This window comes from Monodon monoceros, unplaced genomic scaffold (genome assembly GCF_005190385.1).
Source record: "Monodon monoceros isolate NGI ecotype Baffin Bay Population unplaced genomic scaffold, NGI_Narwhal_1 Super_Scaffold_6, whole genome shotgun sequence".
Lineage (NCBI taxonomy): Eukaryota > Metazoa > Chordata > Mammalia > Artiodactyla > Monodontidae > Monodon > Monodon monoceros.
This window is the reverse complement of record NW_021703783.1, coordinates 29,485,636-29,505,577: the sequence shown is the minus strand read 5'-3', so window position 1 is coordinate 29,505,577 and position 19,942 is coordinate 29,485,636. Positions and strand designations below refer to the sequence as shown.

Below are 19,942 nucleotides of genomic sequence, written 5' to 3'. Positions count from 1 at the left end.
TATGAATACAAACGACTGAATTTTTCGCTGAGCTAATGAGTAATTCATGACAAAAATGAGGTATCCAGAAGTAAAAGAATCGTAATAATTTTAGAATTTCATGAAGTAAGGGACCCTTTACCAGGCAGAACTTCTGAACATAAATTTCCTCACCATCCAGAGAAAAACTAAGAAGGTGTTAGGAAAGTAAACTCTGAAATCTCATTTTATGGATACGGTATATAATCTAAATGTTCTCCAGCAGATAAAAAAATCTATACTATAAAACCAGAACAAAACTATGAAGTAGCTAGCAAAGAAGGCTGGCAATGGTCCTGTGTGCCAGCAGCAGCAAACAAGGGATGTGCTTGATGGGAAGTCTCCGACACACTGTATCAGACTGAGCACTGCGGCCTCAGTCTGGCATCTTGATCTTCCCTCCTTAGTGCACTGGTCAATCCAGTACATTTTTTCACCCATATTTTATATTGTTTTGTGACTTTTTCTTTGTAATACCTTGAGGAAACCATATCTATTATGTGCCTATTTTTTTTTCAAAAATGAAATTTGTTGGATACCAACAGATGGTGCTGAGAAGCATTAACAATTTTGTTTCTGAGGGTTGTTTTTTGTTTTTTTTTTAACATTTTTCCATTTAGAAGTAGAAAGGAAGAAAAATAAGCCATACTTCCTCTCTCTGTGAAATATGAAGTCTAAGGACAGCTCTTATAGGCATAAAATAAAGAACCAGTGACACTGTACCTACAGTCAACAACATATTGTACACTTAAAAATTTGTTGATTGGGTAGGTCTCATGTAGTATTCTTTTCACAATAAAATTAAAAAAAAAAAAAATTTACTTTAAAAAGTGCACACAGTCTATCAGTTCACAGAGTTTTTCAGTCTTCTTGTCCCATACTTCCACAAATGGGCTATTTTTCTTAGCAACATAAAGAGCCGTGTCTACCACCACTGCTATGATGTTGGAATCACTGAAAGATGCATAAGAAAACCTAGGGGGAAAGAAAAGAATGTCATTTCATTTTTCTAGTATTTCAAAATATAATACAACCTTATTATGTTAGCTCTTAATGCATATAAAGGATTAACACTATTTTGAAAAAGAAACAGGCTAGAGTGTTTGGCAATTATTTCATATTATCCCCTAACCATTCTGAATAGAATACTTTGTGAACAAAAGTCCAGGACCAGAGAGCTCCACAAATGAATTCTACCAATCATTTAGAGAAGAGTTTTAACATCTATCCTTCTCAAAATATTTCAGAATATTAGAGGAAGGAATGCTCCTGAATTCATTCTATGAGGCCAGCATCACCTCAATACTAAAAACCAGACAAAGAAAACACATAAAAAAGAAAATTACAGGCCAGTATCACTGATAAACATAGATGCAAAAATCCCCAACAAAATATTAGCAAACCAAATCCAACAATACATTAAAATGATCATATACCATTATCAAGTAGGATTTAACCCAGCAATGCAAGGATTTTTCAATATCCACAAATCAATCAGTGTGATACACCACATTAACAAACTGAAGAATAAAAATCATATGATCATCTCAATAGAGGCAGAAAAGGCTTTTGACAAAATTCAACATCCATTTATGATAAAAACTTGACAGAAAGTAGTCATAGAGGGAACATATCTCAACATAATACAGGCCATATATGACAAGCACATAGCTAACATCATTCTCAATGGCAAAAACCTGAAAGCGTTCCCTCTAAGATCAGGAACAAGACAAGGATGCCCACTCTCGTTACTTTTATTCAACATAATACTGGAAGTAGACACAGGTATCAGACAAGAAAAAGAAATAAAAGGAATCCAAACTGGAAAGGAAGAAGTAAAACTGTCACTGTTTGCAGATGACATGATACTATACATAGAAAATCCTAAAGTTGCTACCAGAAAACTACTAGAGCTCATCAATGAATTCACTAGAGTTGCAGGATACAGAAATCTGTTGCATTTCTATACACTAACAACAAACAATCAGAAAGAGAAATTAAGGAAACAATCCCATTAACAACTGCATCAAAAAGAATAAAATAACAAGGAATAAACCTACTACAGCAGATAAAAGAGCTGTACTCAGAAAACTGTAAGACTCTGATGAAAGAAATTGAAGATGACACAAACTGATGGAAAGCTACACCGTGTTCATGGATTGGAAGAATATTGTTAAAACGACCATACTACCCAAGGCAATCTACATATTCAATGCAATCCCTATTAAAATACCAATGGCATTTTTCACAGAACAAGAACAAATAATTTTAAAAATTTGTATGGAAATACAAAAGACCTGAATAGCCAAAACAATCTTGAGAAAGAACATAACTTAAGGAATCACACTCCCTGACTTCGGACTATATTACAAGCTACAGTAATCAAAACAGTATGGTACTGGCACAAAAACAAACACATACATCAATGGAATATAAGAGACCAGAAATAAACCCACCCACTTATGTTCAATTAATCTACAACAAAGAAGGCAAGAATGCACAATGGAGAAAAGACAGTGTCTTCAATAAGTGGTGCTGGAAAAACAGGAAAAACAGCTACATGGAAAAGAATGAAATATAGAAGATTCTCTAACAGCATATACAAAAATAAACTCAAAGTGGATTAAAGACTTAAATGTAAGATTAGGTACCATGAAACTCTTAGAAGAAAACATAGGCTGAGCACTCTTTGGTTTAAATTGTAACAAAATTTTTGGGGGGGATCTGTCTCCTAAAGCAAAGAAAATAACAGCAAAAATAAACAATGGGACCTAAGCAAACTTAATAGCTTTTGCACAGCAAAGGAAACCATCAACAAAATGAAAAGAAAACCTACTGAATGGAAGAAGATATTTGCAAATGATACGATTGATAAGGGGTTAATATCCATAATATATAGACAGCTCCTATAACTCAACATCAGAAAAAACAAAAAACCCAATTAAAAAATGGGCAGAAGACCTGAACAGACGTTTTTCCAAAGAAGGCATACAGATGGTCTGCAGGCACATGAAAAGATGCTCAACATCATTAATCATCAGAGAAATACAAATTAAAACCACAGTGAGATATCACCTCACACCTGTCAGAATGGCTCTCATCAAAAAGACCACAAATAATAAATATTGGCAAGAATGTGGAGAAAAGGGAAACCTCATACACTGTTGGTGAGAATGTAAATTGGTGCAGCCACTGTGGGAAACAGTATGGAGGTTTCTCAAAAAACTAAAAATAGAACTACCATATGCCCCAGCAATTCCACTCCTGGGTATTTATCCAAAAAAATGAAAACACTAATTTGAAAAGATACACACACCCTAATATTCATAGTAGCATTATTTACAATAGCCAAGATATGGAAGCAACCTAAGTGTCCATCAACAGATGAATGGATAAAGGAGATGTGGTATATATACATATAAAATAGAATAATACCCAGCTATAAAAAAGAATGAAATTTTGCCATTTGCAACAACATGGATGGACTTAGAGGTTATTATGATAAGTGAAATAAGTAAAAGAAAAACAAATACTGTTTGATATCACTTCTACATAGAATCTAAAAAATAAAACAAACTAGTGAATATAACAAAATAGAAACAGACTCACAGGTACAGAGAACAAACTAGTGTTTACCAGTTGGGATAGGGAAGGGGGGGAGGGCCAAGATAATGTTAGGGGATTAAGAGGTACAAACTATTATGTATAAAATAAATAAGCTATAACGATATATAGTACAACACAGGGAATATAGCCAATAGTTTATAACTATAAATGGAATATAAACTTTAAAAATTGTGAATCACTATGTTGTACCCCTGGAACTTACATAATATTGTAAATCAACTATACCTCAATAAAAAAGGAAGAACAAAGAAAATTATACAAAATACATGTGTTAAATCCATATCTTTAGTAAAATAATGAGTTGCTGCCTCTCAAATTCCATGTTTAATTTGATACAGAGATAATGAAAATAAAAAAAATTAGATTGATAGATACTACTAAAATTACTATGAGTTTTCATATTTTATCCCAAATGTGATTAGACTCAGTGATTTTTTAATGTTCCTCTGCTTTCTAAGTTCTATAATGAATATTTAAATTTACAATAGAAAAATAAAGTACGCATTTTGAAAGATCTTTGGGATTATCAATAGCATTACTGACTTGATTATAAAGAATAAAAATGAAACATATGGTAAATGAGTTGCACAGATAAGAATAACTTACAGCTGATTTGTCCTGGTCTCAATCAGTTTCTGAATGGTGAAATCATCAGAAAATGAGAAAACTTTTGTACCACATCCTCCCCACGTAATGTTTTTCTCGGTTGAATTCATGGATTCACTCAAACACATCAGTGGAGTGCTGACATTTCCTATATTGAGTGTCTTCAAAGGAGCAGCTCCTTTACACTTTGCCAAAAAGAGAAAACACATTCAGTAAATTGAGTAGCCACAGAATGAAACAGTGTAAAATTTCAGCTTTCTAAAAACTACTTTCCCATCTTAAATGGTTAGAGGTATTAAAATAAAAATTCAGGATACATTTTTCAAAGGACTTATAAAAACAGGATTTAATTCAAATGGTATTCAATGTGTTATTCTTATAACCAATCTCTTCACTTCTCCATGCAAAAATTGTACAGGAAGTAACCTAGGGATTATACTATAATTACGTCTTTGTCTCTCATTAGATAATAAGCTTTTTTGATAGCAAAGAGTATGAATGGGTAGGATGTTGAATGACTAGATAGAACCACAGATGAATGATGGATGGAGAAATTAATTCTTTAATGATAAATGTGAATCTTAATAACAGAAAGTCACATGATTTCTTCAAGGTTAAAGAACAGGTTAACCACCTAGAGAAATGGAAATAAAAACAAAAGTAAACAAATGGGACCTAATGAAACTTAAAGGCTTTTGCACAGCAAAGGAAACCATAAACAAGAATGAAAAGACAACCCTTAGAATGGGAGAAAATATTTGCAAATGAAGCAACTGACAAAGGATTAATCTTCAAAATATACAAGCAGCTCATGCAGCTCAGTATCAAAAAAACAAACAACCCAATCCAAAAATGGGCAGAAGACCTAAATGGACATTTCTCCAAAGAAGATTGCCAACAAACACATGAAAGGACGCTGAACATTACTAATCATTAGAGAAATGCAAATCAAAACTACAATAAGATATCACCTCACACTGGTCAGAATAGCCATCGTCAAAAAAATCTACAAACAGTAAATGCTGGAGAGGGTGTGGAGAAAAGGGAACCCTTCTGCACTGTTGGTGGGAATGTAAATTGATACAGCCACTATGGAGAACAGTATGGAGGTTCCTTAAAAAACTAAAAATAGAACTACCATACGACCCAGCAATCCCACTACTGGGCATATACCCTGAGAAAACCAGAATTCAAAAAGAGTCATGTACCAAAATGTTCATTGCAGCTCTATTTACAATAGCCCGGAGATAGAAACAACCTAAGTGTCCATCATCGGATGAATGGATAAAGATGTGGCAAATATATACAATGGAATATTACTCAGCCATAAAAAGAAATGAAATTGAGCTGTTTGTAATGAGGTGGATAGACCTAGAGTCTGTCATACAGAGTGAAGTAAGTCAGAAAGAAAAAAATAAATACTGTATGCTAACACATATATATGGAGTCTAAAAAAAAAAAATGGTTCTGAAGAACCTAGGGGCAGGACAGGAATAAAGACACAGACATAGAGAATGGACTTGAGGACACGGGGAGGGAGAAGGGTAAGCTGGGACGAAGTGAGAGAGTGGCACTGACATATATACACTACCAAATGTAAAACAGATAGCTAGTGGGAAGCAGCTGCATAGCACAGGGAGATCAGCTCAGTGCTTTGTGTCCACCTAGAGGGGTGGGATAGGGAGGGTGGGAGGGAGGGAGCCGCAAGAGGGAGGAGATATGGGGATGTATGTATACATATAGCTGACTCACTTTGTTATACAGCAGAAACTAACACACCACTGTAAAGCAATTATACTCCAATAAATATGTTAAAAAAAAGAAAGAACAGGTTGGTAGCAAGCCAGACTTAAAACTTGTTTCCCCTGTTTTTTCCACAATTAAGAAATTATCTAATTCACTTATATAAAAATGGAATTATTTCCATCCCTAACCTTATAAAGCAGATCTCATTTATCAATTCATCCTCGGTTCATTCATATAAAATATACAGTTAATCAGTAAGTACTTATAGAGAATGTACTGTGTTCAACACTTCCTGAAGCAATAGAAAGGTAAAAAGCAGAATATATGATCCAGAATCTCAGGGAGTTTATAATCAGTTAGAAGGAAGGTGGTGATGAGTAAACATAAAACAAAGAACTTAAATTTTGATGCAGAATGCATTCAACATTTACCTTAACTGTTTTATCTTCAAAAATTGCTAAGTTGCCATCAGCAGTTCCCACTAAAAGGAAATTCTTTTGCTTGCTAAAAGAAAAAATGTCAAAATTGTTACAAAAATAATGCTTATATTGACCAAGGTGGTCTTAACATCCCACTTACCTTAACTAAACTTTAGATAGGTTTCTTCCTGATTATTGGCCTCTACCTCCTTTTCCTTAGAGCATTTACTTGAGAAAACTTACATTGCAACTTCTTTCTCTGCCCATTTAAGATGTAGAGCTTCTTCAAGTTTTACAACTCAAGAATGTCTTTTCTCAAGGATCTGGGTGCCCTCTCTGAAATGTCATCAGGAAGGATGGTACCCCTTCTCCCATTCTTTGTGGGAGGGTAGGAGCCTACTTCAATAAGCAACGATCAGCAAACACAGATAACCTAATCACACTGACCCTCCCCCTCCCCCAATGTCCTCCAGTACTTTTCCACTAGCTCACTACAGGGTTTAAAAAAACTCCCACCTTTTATTTCAGCAGAGCTGAGTCCAATCCCTCTCCTCTATTGCAATAATCTTAAATATAAAGTCTTCCTTGCCTATTTGACTTCATCTGATGAAATTTTTATTTGACAGTATCCAAATAATTTCAACTCCAAAATTGCCAGTGGAGTTTATATTTTAGCCACCAAAAACTTGGACTTCACATTTTTCTAATACTTTTTATTTTCCAGTACTGACTTAAACCAGAGAAGTATATGGTGCATAATCTAAATGGCTCCTGGAAATCATACTGCCCCAAATATTACAGCAACTAACCTGTTACACCTGAAATTCTGCCATTTCGATAAATTCCTGAGATAAAATCCTTTCGACTGATAATGGTTAAGCCATTTCACTATTGACAACTTCTGAATTCATCTACTGAAGTTTTTTTCCAATTTGGTAGTTAGTTAAATGATATGCTTTAGACTGGCATTAACAGTTTATTGATATACATGTATTCAAAGTAAGAATGAATGAGAGCTCATTTTTGAAGAGGCCCTACAAAAATGAACTGATGTGCTGAGTGGTGAAGAGTTAGAGCCATAGTTGAGATAAAACCAGGAGCAAGGCTGGAAGCCTGAAGAAATGACTGACCTATTTTTTAACTGTCTCAGCTTGATCTGTATACAGAAAAATGCAAATATCTTCGTGGCCTCCTATAGTTCCCTTTAATATATGCAACCAATGGAAAAATGTTAAAAATGAGCAACCTTTCTTGATACTGTAACAATTTTGCACACAATTAAGTCATCTAAAAGATATGTAATTTTCCCCCAATGGTCAAAATCACTACCTTACCTTTGCTTGGAAAAGGAATTGCAATACAAGCAAGTAACAGAATCAGTCATCTTTTCAAGAGTGTGCCTCTTTCTCTCATCTTCAGTATTGATGACGAGGAGCATGCCAGACTGTGTTCCAGATACAATCCAGCTTTCCTTTTCAACAGGAAGATGCACCAAGGCTAGGCACAATATTCTACTATCAGTAACTTCCTGTTAAGAAAAGAAAACATGCTCTAAAGGACTTGGTTCTAGCTTAAGCGACTAGAACTTACATAGAATGAAAATATTATGTAATCCACATACTTAACTCTTTTTACTTTCTTGGTTTTCATTTTTAAAACAATGTCAATTTTATTTAACTTTCAACAATAAATGAGTTAACTGGCAGAAAAAAAAAAAAAAAAACCCTGCCTAGAATGCACCTGAAACTAAAATTTAAAAATTGAAAATTATTTCTTAGTGTCATTTCCCACTCCATCAAAGTAATATAAGAGGATTGTTCAACCTTAAGAATAATGTTTAGGTACAACATTTCTTTCAAGGCAACAGTCAAAATATAAGGTTTTTTTAAGTCTAGAAATTTACCTTATATTTCCCAATATAATTTATTGATCCATCTTGCGGAAGCCATGCACAGATCTCCTCTATCACCCACCCCCGGCTGCTCTGAGTGTTGGCTACTAAGAGCTCAGAGCTGCACCCTTCACTACCTTCAGCCCATGGGAGCTGGCTTGTTAAGAAATGGTTGGGAGCTTATGCCACCCCCACCCTTGGGCAAATTGCAGCTGATGACTGACTGATAAGTGGGAATGAAATACTGGACCCCTTGCCTGGTGAAGGGATAAATCTGTGCCGTTATTCACATTCCAGAGTTTCTTGTGGGTAAAGACTGAGGCTAGACTTCCTCAGACACTACATTTTTGCTAAGCTTCTTCCCCTGATCTATGTGGCTTCCCATACCTCCTTAAAAGTTTCTCTCTCCTTGAATCACTCATATAAGATTCTCTGTTTCAGGCTGTGTTTCTAGCATTCCTGACCTAAGACACACATATACTGTGATTTTAAAATAAAACATACACTACTTCATTTCATGTGAATACACTTGTTTTAACAGGAAGCTAATTTAATAACACTCCTATATTACCTCTTATTTTATTTCCTCGCAAGTAACTTTTTTTTTTTTTTTTTTTTAAAGAACCAGTCACTGCAGTCCACTTGAAAGTCATGGACACCCTCAGGAATCTCACGGGCCTGGTACTTGGCTGGGCCCCTGACAAAAGGTTCTGCCCAGTGGTTGAACCCAGATAGCTGTGTCCAAAACCAAATGCCGGTTCTTCAAGTCCTCCCCCGGCCCCAGCTGGACGCTTCGCACCTGCACACTGAGTACCCCTAAGTAATTTTCAATTGGTTCATGCTTTAAAATAATTTGCAAAGTGAGTTCTCTGGAGTTTCACTAATTTAAATGGTATTTGGACTTACCGCAGAAGTGTATCTTTCTGTATTTAAGTCAAGAAAGGAGAGCTGTCCTTTGTCAGTGTGCCCACAGCCCAGCCAAATGCTTGCATTCTTGCTGTTATGATTCATAGCAACCATGCATTCAACAGTAAAGTTTTTAGGTATTGATATACGCCTCATCAGACAGATTAACTCAGCTGAATTCAAAATGTCAAAGACCTGAGAAAGTTTAAAAATTAACAAAATAACACACATCAGGTTAACACATGCCCTCTTGAAAGATCATATCATTATGCATAATGTAGTATTAAATGTTACAGCACTAAACCTAAATCTGTTATTTAAACTGTGACACATTCAGAGCAATAAGATTAACAATCAAACTATAGATATTAAGATAATACTTATTTTTAAACTATGCATGATATATGCACTTTTGTACATATGGTATGTTTTGTAACTTGAAAAGAAAATCTCAAAAGTGCCAAATGAACAGAAATTTAGCAGAGTCAGGAACTATTCTTCATTCAGTTTCATACCGCAGAGACGCATCATGTTGAAGGGCCCACAATAGAATACACCTTCTACCAGTTGAAGGGAAAAGACATTTTGATTTTGGTAACAAAACTCACAAATCACCTCTAGATTCTGTTTTTATATTTTTCCTTCAAGCACTAACGAACTAAAGAGACGGCAGAGAGCCAGTGTAAGGAAACAGAACCAGGGGTCAGGAAAATGGAATTAGAGCCCCGTGTCACAGCCACTTACCTGCCACTCACGAGGCTCCAAGACAGCTCCATTTCTCCCAGTGACTCATCTGATAAAGGTGATGAGTTTACCCACCTTGCCTAGTACACACTGTATTTTAAAGACTAAACAGGTATGTGAAAGTTTCTGAAAACTGTCATGTGCTAAAAAAAAACCCTCAAGATTGTTATGTAATCTGTAAAATACAGGTGAAGTATAATTGAAAATTAAAAGAAGAAAAAGTAAAATAATAATTAAGCTCTGGAAAATTTTGCTTTGATAATTTTTTTTTTAAAGTCTGTGTAATTAACACTGGTGGCAACCAAAATTAAAAAGCCAGTAAGGCAACTAGTCAAGATGATTATATGATGTTTGATAAAGGCAGTGTATACATGTCCTCAGCTATTTCTGAGTAGGAAATTTAAAATTGAACAAAAATTTTTCACTGAATTATTATACAAAATTGAGAGTCCACAACATAAAAACAGCTCTTATTTTGATCTATTAAAATCTGTTTCATTTAAAACATAGTAAGAGTTCTGTTTCCAATAATATGGTGGAAGAGGTTATTTGGACAAAACTTCCAGCTGAATACAACTTAAAATGCAGAAGAAATTATTTTTTAATCTCTTAAAAACATTAAAGATCTGACAACACCATATAGAATTTTCAGGCCAAAATATTAATGAAAGACAGAATCCAGAGAGGTCAGATGAACCCTGAAGCCCAATTTTCCCTTTAGGCATTTGTCTATTGAAGCAAAATTGATGTGCGGTTTTTAGTGCCTTGTGAGGCCAGTGGGAAAGAGTTAAACCTATGGCCTGTCCAAAGTGGAGAATGTAGTTAATGGTCTTGTTCCCATAAAACTGGGATCCCAAAAGGACTGCATATTTAGAATAAATGAGAACCAGATATAAAGCCACTCCACACTCCCACTCTCACTGGTTTATAAGAAAAGTTGCGTTGGGACTTTACAGACACAGGGGGAGAGAGCAAAAGAACCCTGAGAAACTGTTTATTAATTAATAAGCTTGCTCTCAAGATTTGTAGACCAGATTCTCATCACCTGGGTGATTCAAAAACATCTCAAGCCAGGAATTGAGTGTAAAGCAATTTATAGCAAGATAATCCAGAAAAAGATGTGCAAGACCTATATGCAAAATTATAAAACTTTATTGAAAGACACTTAAGAAGACCTAAATACAGAGATAACCCATATTCAAGAATAGAGAGACAATATATCATAAGGATATTGTCTACAGATTCAATGCAAGTCTAATCCAAAGCACAATAGAATTTTTCATAAAAGTTGACAAAGTGATTTAAAATTTTATATGGAAAAACTAGACTGAAGAACAGCTAAAGCATTCCTGAAGGATAAAAATAAGGGGGGAAAGAGACTATTATAAAGCTTCAGGAATTAAGACAGGATTGTACCGGAGGAAGAACAGGTAAATTGACCAATGGAAGAGAATGTGTGTGTGTTTATCTTTGAGTGTATATTACAGAATGGAAATGGAAAATAAAAAGATCAGTAGAAGACAAAGGAAGAAACAATTTCATAGATGAAGCTGGAAAAATTGGTTACCCGTATGGAAAAAAGGAAATTGGATCTAGATAAAAATGTCATTTCCTGATGGATTCAGAACTTAACTATTAAGAACAAAACTTTTAAACATTTTGAAGAAACCATAGGTAAATATTTTTGTGACTCTGAGAGAGATAAGGACCTTTTAAAACAGGACCCTAAAATTAATAACGATAAAAAGAAGTATTGTTAAATTTATCTCTATTAAAATTAAGAAAATCTGTTAATCAAAAGGCACCCTTTAGGAAATAAAAATGCAAACCATGAATTGGGAAAAGAAATTTGCAACATATATAACCAACAAAGTTTTAGTATACAATGTATAAAGAAGCGCTTTTTAAATTTTATTTTTACGAAAACAACTCAATAGAAAAATGGCTAAATAATGAACAGGCATTTTCCAGAAGAGGAAACATATATGTGACCAATGAATATATAAAGAGATGCTCATCTTTATTAGTAATTAGGAAAATGTAAATCAATACACAAGACTGAATCTATTTGGAAAAAATTAAGAAGTCAGATACTCCAACGTTTAGGGAGAATATATTAAAAAAAACAGCTACCCTAATATACAGGTGATGGAACTGTTAAGCTGGTACAACTTCTTCAAGAAATGATTTAGATATTCCCATATCCCATGATTCTGCAATTCAACTCCTGGTTAGATACCACAAAGCAATTCTGATACAATTTGCACTAGGCGACATGTATGACCACACTCATAACAGCACTATTTATAATAGCAAAAAACTAGAAACAATACCAATACCCACTGATATGATCACGGGTAAATACATTGTTGTGCATTCAAACAATGGAATGGAATAGTAGGGAAAGTAATCAATAGCTATGTTCAACAACATGAATGAAGCTTACAAAATAATGTTGGGAGAACAACTGAAAAAACTCAGAACAGCACGTGACTATGATTCCATTTTAAATAAATTATAAACTGGGTAGTAAAATCATAAAAAGAAAAATAAACAATGATTATCATGAAAGTCAGGAGACTGGCTACATATAGGGAAAAGAGGGTGATGCAATCAGAAAGAGGCATATGTGCGTTTCTGGGGTGTTGGCCCTTTATTTTGTGCCTGGGGTAGTGACGGGATAGAGGAGTTTTGCTTTATAACTGTTTTAAATTGTGTGTTTATATGTTTGAGTATATATATTTGAATATTACATATATATTTTTTGATGTTCTGAACAAAATACTGATAAATTTTGACTACACAAATACCTGGGCAGAAGTAGGTCTTTCCTGAGGATTTTCTTTCAAACATTTTTTGATTAACTTCTCAACCATAGGCCATGGGGCACAACCATATTCTTTAACTGGATCTAAAACATTAAAAAACATATCACGCTTAAACACTGGACAAATCAGAACAATTATTTTATTTCTTCTCAATGTGTATGAGAGGTCCAGACATTGCAAAGGAACCATTGATCTCTATAATCCCATATATAGCATGAATCTACTTATCACTCTTAAAGCTAATTTTGTTAACTGTCTCCACTAGAGACATCAAGAATGAGTTCTTAATTTTTACAGTATAAAGAGACACAAATACCAATTGAATAAAAATAGATTTTCCTTTCATACCTTCATTTCAAATAGACTTTGAAAACACTTTTGTTCATATAATAGACTTCTTTGCAAATTCTTTTTATTTTAATATTCAATGTAGACAGGCATTTAATCCATTTAATCCAATGTTACCCCCACAGTCACTTTGTGCACATTTGTTTTTCTTATAAGAGGTATGCCATTTTTCTGATTGGTATAGAATACAGACCTGAAAACTTTCACTGGAAAGCTAACTGATAAAATGAGGGAGACGACCTAGATTGTGCACAAAGTTTAGTCGAGTAATAATAGATTTCCTTCTGTTGGGAATCTTTAAAGGTCCCCCAGAAGGAGATAGTTAAAGCTGTATTCCCTGCAGATGGAACATAGTATACACTCAAAACTTTTCTTAAATGAAAAGAAAAGCAGAAAATATGAGAAACAACTAAATATATTTAAAAGAATACTTTAGAATGAGAACTGAAGAGTTAAGGAATGAATGACAAAGCCCTAGAATTTCTTTAAAGCATGAGGCAACCATTCAAAATGAGATTTGATCTCATTAAATACTCATTTACTAATTCTTACTAATATTTACTACTAAAAATTATTATTGTAAATAATTCAAGCTTCCATTCCTGCAGAGAAATTACTTCACTCCAAGAAAATGAAAATACCCCAAGCTAATGGACACTTAGTAACTCCTTACAAGAAGAAAAGTCACTAAACCTGGAATTCTAATAGTATTTCCTTCTCTGAGTATTCTTCTAAATATAATACCAAATATATCAATATTTGGAATATTAAAAAGAAGCCCTATAACTTCTATCTTTCTCATATGATTTTATTAATATGTCACAGAATTTAAGAATATTCATGCACTAAAAAAGTTTTCAGCTGTGAAATGAATTACTATACAACTACAATTAAATAACTTGGAAATGAAGCTGCTACTATTAAAAAATAATAATAATCTTTATTGTAGATAAAATAAAACTTACCAGGTAATTTTCCTTGTATTGCCAATTCATCAAACTCGTTTGGGAACTTCAAACCCTCTGCTATTCTACCTCCAGTTGTCAAAATATCATAGAGTAGCAAACCAAATGAATAAACATCAGCCTGTTGGTTATAAATAACATTTCCTCTGGCAACTTCAGGTGCACGAAACCCTGAAAGTAAACAGACATATTAATAAATATGCCCAACCCCAGAACTTATACATCCAGGGAGGTATATACTTAGGCATATGTGCTGATGAAGAGACAGGAAGATGAGTTCTAAACAGGCCACATCATCTCTATAAGAAGACATCTTAATCAAGTCAATTAACAGCCCTGTCCCAGGACATTTCACCCCAAGGTCCATCTTCAAGAATAATAAGGATAAACATTCAATAATAAATTATTAAGTGATATTTCATACTTAAATAAATAAAGCCTAAGAGGGGGGGAAAGTCTACATCATTCTTAATAATAACTATTCCCAGAGCAGTGTTTCAAACAGAGGAGGAGACATGAGGGAGATTTGTAGACTTCACTCCAAGTCACTTTAACCTGGCTGCAATGCTAATGGCCTTATCATTCCAAGAATTGTGACTCTGCTCCTTGAACCCAACTGAACACTAAAAAGAAAACCTCGAATAAAATGAATAAAAGCCCTCTCTCTCAGGTGTAAGTTCATGCCTGAAATTCTCTGAAATAAAAATAAAACCTTTCATTTTGCAATAGAGATAAATCATTTTTAATCACTTCAGGGAAAAAAAAGTAATTTCAACATTACCTGTAATAGTCAACAATCTAAGGAAAACCAACTATGTTCTATATATAAATATTTGAAAAATAAACACATTAAATTATCACTTTTTGACTATTAACTTCATGAAGATTAAAAACAATAACAAACCCAGAATGGGAAATAGGTGCTCTAATTCAAGTTTTGAGGGAATTTTAATTGATAAACCTTTCTAGAAGGTAATTAGTATTTCAAAATTCAAAATATGCCTACCCAGCAATATGATTTTTAGAAATTTAATGTTTAAAAATTAGTTTCATAAATGGGAAATTTTTAATTTACAAGTCTATTAATTAAAGCCTTTCAATGTATCAAAAAGTTCGAAAAAATTAAATATATATCAAGATGTGGTTAAGTAAATTACTGAAATATTATGTAACTGTTAAAACTGATATATGACACAGAAAGATGTCCCTGAAATATTAAGTAGAAAAAGAAAACAAAGACGCAGAATTTACAATACAGTATGTATATAAAACACTCAAGCACATTAAATCTAGATATATCTCTTTGTTGCCGGAGTGTTATTTCCACTAATTTATTAGAAACACATCTTTTGACCTGCTCAATAGCATTTGCTGCTTTCAACTCACAACCTTATGTTTTGCAAATCAAATCTTAATTTAAAACATCATGGAGTATTTCAACCAAAATGGGGAGGGGAGGGGGACTGAGGGCATCAAGACCTAAGCTACCAACATAACATTTAGTTAAATGTTAAATCAATGTTAAATGTTAAATCAATCTAAACCATAAGATCCTCCAAGCTACTCTACATGTATCCTTATCACTGAGGACTTCCCTGGAAAAGTAACTGCAATTTCTTCAAAAATTTTTGCCTTATTTTTCAGTATACTGGTCACCATAGTAGTAACAGGAAGAATAACATTTCAAGCTACTCAATGTATTCACCACTGAATTTAATTTGGGATGAAAATGAACACTTTTAATGTTACTTGTCACTGGAAGGCTAGAAATAGAAACATTTCCAGCCTGTTTACAAAAGGACAGTGTTGTCACCTGATCTAATACTGTGAATGATCTATGGTGGTTATGGACCATGCTACTGTACTACACGGATACCCTCTTTAGCACTGATGCCCCTCAAAGACTACAAATGTTAAGTACTAACTAAAATCCTAAACGTACGTTGTTGTATTAGGCTGTTCAAATAAGTCATTTATTTAAACATGTATCACTTCTACTTCTAGGTAAGATAGAATAACAGGGACTAGACTTACCATTCTGCATAAAACAATGAAATAACTAGACAACATGTATGAAACTCTGGACACCAGGAACACAAGACAGTGATCTCAGAGAGAGCAAACAAACAAGATGAGTTTTCTGAGTGCCCTTCAGAGGACAGGGAAAGGGAAGGAAAACAGAGCCTTCTGTGTTAAGAAGGGGGCCCCCTGTGTTAAGAAGACAGAGCAGAGGGCTTCCCTGGTGGCGCAGTGGTTGAGAGTCCACCTGCCGATGCAGGGGACACGGGTTCGTGCCCCGGTCCGGGAAGATCCCACATGCCGCGGGGCGGCTGGGCCCGTGAGCCATGGCCGCTGGGCCTGTGCGTCCAGAGCCTGTGCTCCGCAACGGGAGAGGCCACAACAGTGAGAGGCCCGCATACCGCAAAAAAAAAAGAAGACAGAGCAGAGAGTCCAGGAAAGAAAAGACAGCTAAGGAATGTGCCAGGCATTGTGCTAAACACTTTACATGAATTTTTCATCTGATTTTCACAACAATCCCCTACAACAGATACTATTATTAGGTACTACTGTTTAACCAAGGAAAGGAATTAGGTAATTTCTCCAGCCCTGGCTAGTAAGTGGTAGAGCAAGGATTCAAACTAAGACACTCTGACTTCATAGCCCAAGTTTAACAGAATCTAGACAGCCAATAATCATTAGGTCATATATATCTATCTCCAGAATCCACTGCGGTGCCTAGAATGTGCACCATTGAGAAAGATTAATTTAAAACAGACATTTGCTCTTTTTATCTGAACATAAGTCTAAATGCTATTCATATTTACTCCCATAACTTTTTGCTTATATCACAGGCTAATACTCTCAAAATCTAGAGTAAATGCTAATCATCTTGTTAAAAGTTTTTCTGCAAATAACATTTTCCCCAATGTGAGACAATACCACAATTTGAGCTGCCCATCTTATAACTGATTTATAGAGGCAATGACACTATTTATATGATGAAGAGATGGGAATCACCTGGGGATCATTTAAATAACCTCAATGTCTGGGCTCCACCCAAACTATTTAAATCAGAATCCTGGGCATGGGGTCCTACTACCTGTACATTTGAAAGTCCTCCAGTAGCTTCAAACATGTGGCCACATTGAGAGCCCCTGCTCCACACCTACTAAAATACAACTGTAAAGGACGCAACCCTAGGGGATATATCCCTTAAGCCCTACATGTTATCTAATATACAGCCAGAATTGAAAAACATAACCAAAGAATCCTCCATCCTCCATCTGTCACTTAGACCGCATGGAACTTCTTGCAGTTATCGGAATGAGACAAGTCATTTTCTACCTTAGTGCGTTTTGCCTGAAATGTCTCCTCCCACTTATTTATTTACTCAAACCTCAAACTTCTCCTTTAAGATGTCATTCCAGAGTCACCTCCTCTATGAAGGAAGTCCTGACGACCCATAGCTCAGTTAACCACTTGCGCCTTGCACTATCACTGTACCTTGAACTAGATCTCCTGTTGAAACTAATACAATGCTTTATGATTATTGTTTACAGCCCTGTTTCTCCTGGCAAAATGTGTGCTTCTGGAGACGAAAATTTACATTTATTAATGCCCATTCTCCAAGTTCACCACTAAAACAGCTAACATACTTGGCACAACTGCAACATGCCAGCTCTTCTCTATGTTACTTACATGGGTTACCTCATTTTACCTTTAAACAACTCTTTGAGGTAGGCATTATTTTTCTCGTCACAATTTACAGAAATGAAAAGTGAGCCCCAGAAAGTGAATCTTGAGCACCACACAGCTATTAAGTAGTGACACCAGTTTGATATTTGGTAAACATTCAATAAATTATTGCCAGATGCATGAATAAATGAATAAAAAATAAGAATACCTTTCCCTTAGAGAATTATTACAAGTCACAATGTTAAAATAATTGGGAAAATATGATGCATTTGTCTAAAAACTATATTAAGAGATACTTTTCCAGAGAAGTCTGCATTTAAAAGATCCATAGATCAAAAACATGAGAAATTTATAAATTAGGTCTGACTATATATCACAAAGTACACAGAAACATATACTTTCTTTTTTACTTTCCAAAAAGTCTGAGTAGAGCATGTCTCATAATTTCTATCAGATGATAGGTATAACCAGAGAATAACATTTTTGTTTACCCAAAGACTGTTGTATTTCTGTGGATGTTGGCGGGGTGAAAGCTTTCAGTCAGCATCCATCTCAGTCAACAGTGTAACTGTCATAAGACCCAGAATTAACCGTTGCTACTAACAGGATATAATACATACATACCCATTTGACTGAGTTAAAGTTGAATCTCTCCAAATTATTTGAAGTTGAAAGTTTCCATCCCATATTTACCTTTGAAAACGTAGACAGACACGGTGCTGTGGTACTTGCCAATAACCAAATTGTTTCTACCTTTGCGCTCCAGCTATGATGGTACCTGGCCAGGGGTTGTGTTCTCAGGAAGGTTGGGTTTGTGTCTTATGTGACCCTATAGACATTTTTAATGGTCCCTAAGCTTTATTTAGTTTCCCTATCTGTAAACCAGGAATAATAATAGGACTCATGTCAGAGGGTCATGAGGGTTAAATGAGATAATCAACCTATGCAAAGGGCTAAGCATGAGACAAGCACTCTGTTCGTGCCACGAAAGGTTTGCTCCCATTGCCATATTCCCTGAGACAACAGTAATGAACCCACACTCACATGCACACATGGTGTTAATGCACCACAGTAAGAGTTAGTATAAAAATTCACAAAAGTTTAACAATAACAAACACATGGTCTTTTGTTTCTCTAAAATTTCCAAGTTAAACCTTATATTTTGTTTCTCATAAAGTTTCTAAGTATAACATTAACAGGAAGATCCATTAAAAAGGAAAAGACAAGGAGAGAACTAAAATCATATGAGAGGGAATGATTTTCTTCTCAAACATAATTGCTCTGGGGAAGGAAAAGTTTGGTGATGGTGGCAGCAGTGGTGACAATTACTGTTATTTAAAATTTTTAATTTGAGTTTAGGGCTGAGGTGATTAGAAGTGCTCTTAACAATAATAAATACAGTAGAGATAAAGAGAAGGTCCAAGATATAGCAAGGAAAAATGCTTACCATGTATTAAGCAGCCTGGGGGAAAAGTGGGCAGAACAGAAAGAATCGGGCTCTGGGTTTCCCTGTCATGATCTTTCTCCATACTTGTGTTACTGCACATTGATACAGCAGATTAAAAGGGGTCAGGAACAAGTATCTGGCTTGGTATGAAAAATCAGTTGGATATTGAACTATAGACAGGTTTTGACCCAAACCAGGAAGACACATAAAATGAAGGGCCATGAGTTTGAACAGAGTTGAAATGAGCTGACTGCTGGCTGGCCCAGCCCACTGAGGGAGCACAATCTACAAGGATCAGAGAAGTCCACTGCCAAGTAGGGGGTTAAGGCTTCAACAGCAGGATTTCCTCTCCACGAACACAGTGACGTGGCTGGGGGGAGGGGGAACGAATTGCAGGCCCCAGATGAGTGGCCTGGCCCACCTTCATGAGACATGACAGTAATGAGCAGATCTTCCAAGAGAAGAATGCCGTCATGTGCCCATTTCTAGGTGGGTTTAAGAGGCCTGGTGGAATCCCATCTTCTAAGATTATTCTTCCAAACCTGTACGTGACAATATTTGTGGTTTCTGGCCCTGTCATTTTGCTTTGTTTATTTGGATTTTTAATAGCTAAGGTTAAGTAAACCTCTTTAAGTATATGTCATAGTTGCATGTGATCCAGGAGAGCGACTACAGGCATACCTTGGAGATATTGCAGGTTT

The 19,942-nt window shown here is 35.1% G+C and overlaps 1 protein-coding gene across 3 annotated transcripts in view; it reads right to left on the bottom strand.

Moving 5' to 3' along the window:
* Positions 1-19,942, bottom strand: part of LRRK2 (leucine rich repeat kinase 2) — a 150,624-nt gene that overhangs the window by 5,119 nt on the left and 125,563 nt on the right. For all 3 annotated transcript variants that reach the window (XM_029204420.1, XM_029204421.1, XM_029204422.1), the window contains 7 exons: positions 14,099-14,269; positions 12,768-12,868; positions 9,214-9,408; positions 7,751-7,944; positions 6,429-6,501; positions 4,252-4,436; positions 841-993 (listed from right to left, as the gene is read on the bottom strand). In XM_029204420.1, coding sequence (XP_029060253.1) covers positions 841-993; positions 4,252-4,436; positions 6,429-6,501; positions 7,751-7,944; positions 9,214-9,408; positions 12,768-12,868; positions 14,099-14,269 — 1,072 coding nt within the window. The remainder of the gene's footprint in view (positions 1-840; positions 994-4,251; positions 4,437-6,428; positions 6,502-7,750; positions 7,945-9,213; positions 9,409-12,767; positions 12,869-14,098; positions 14,270-19,942) is intronic.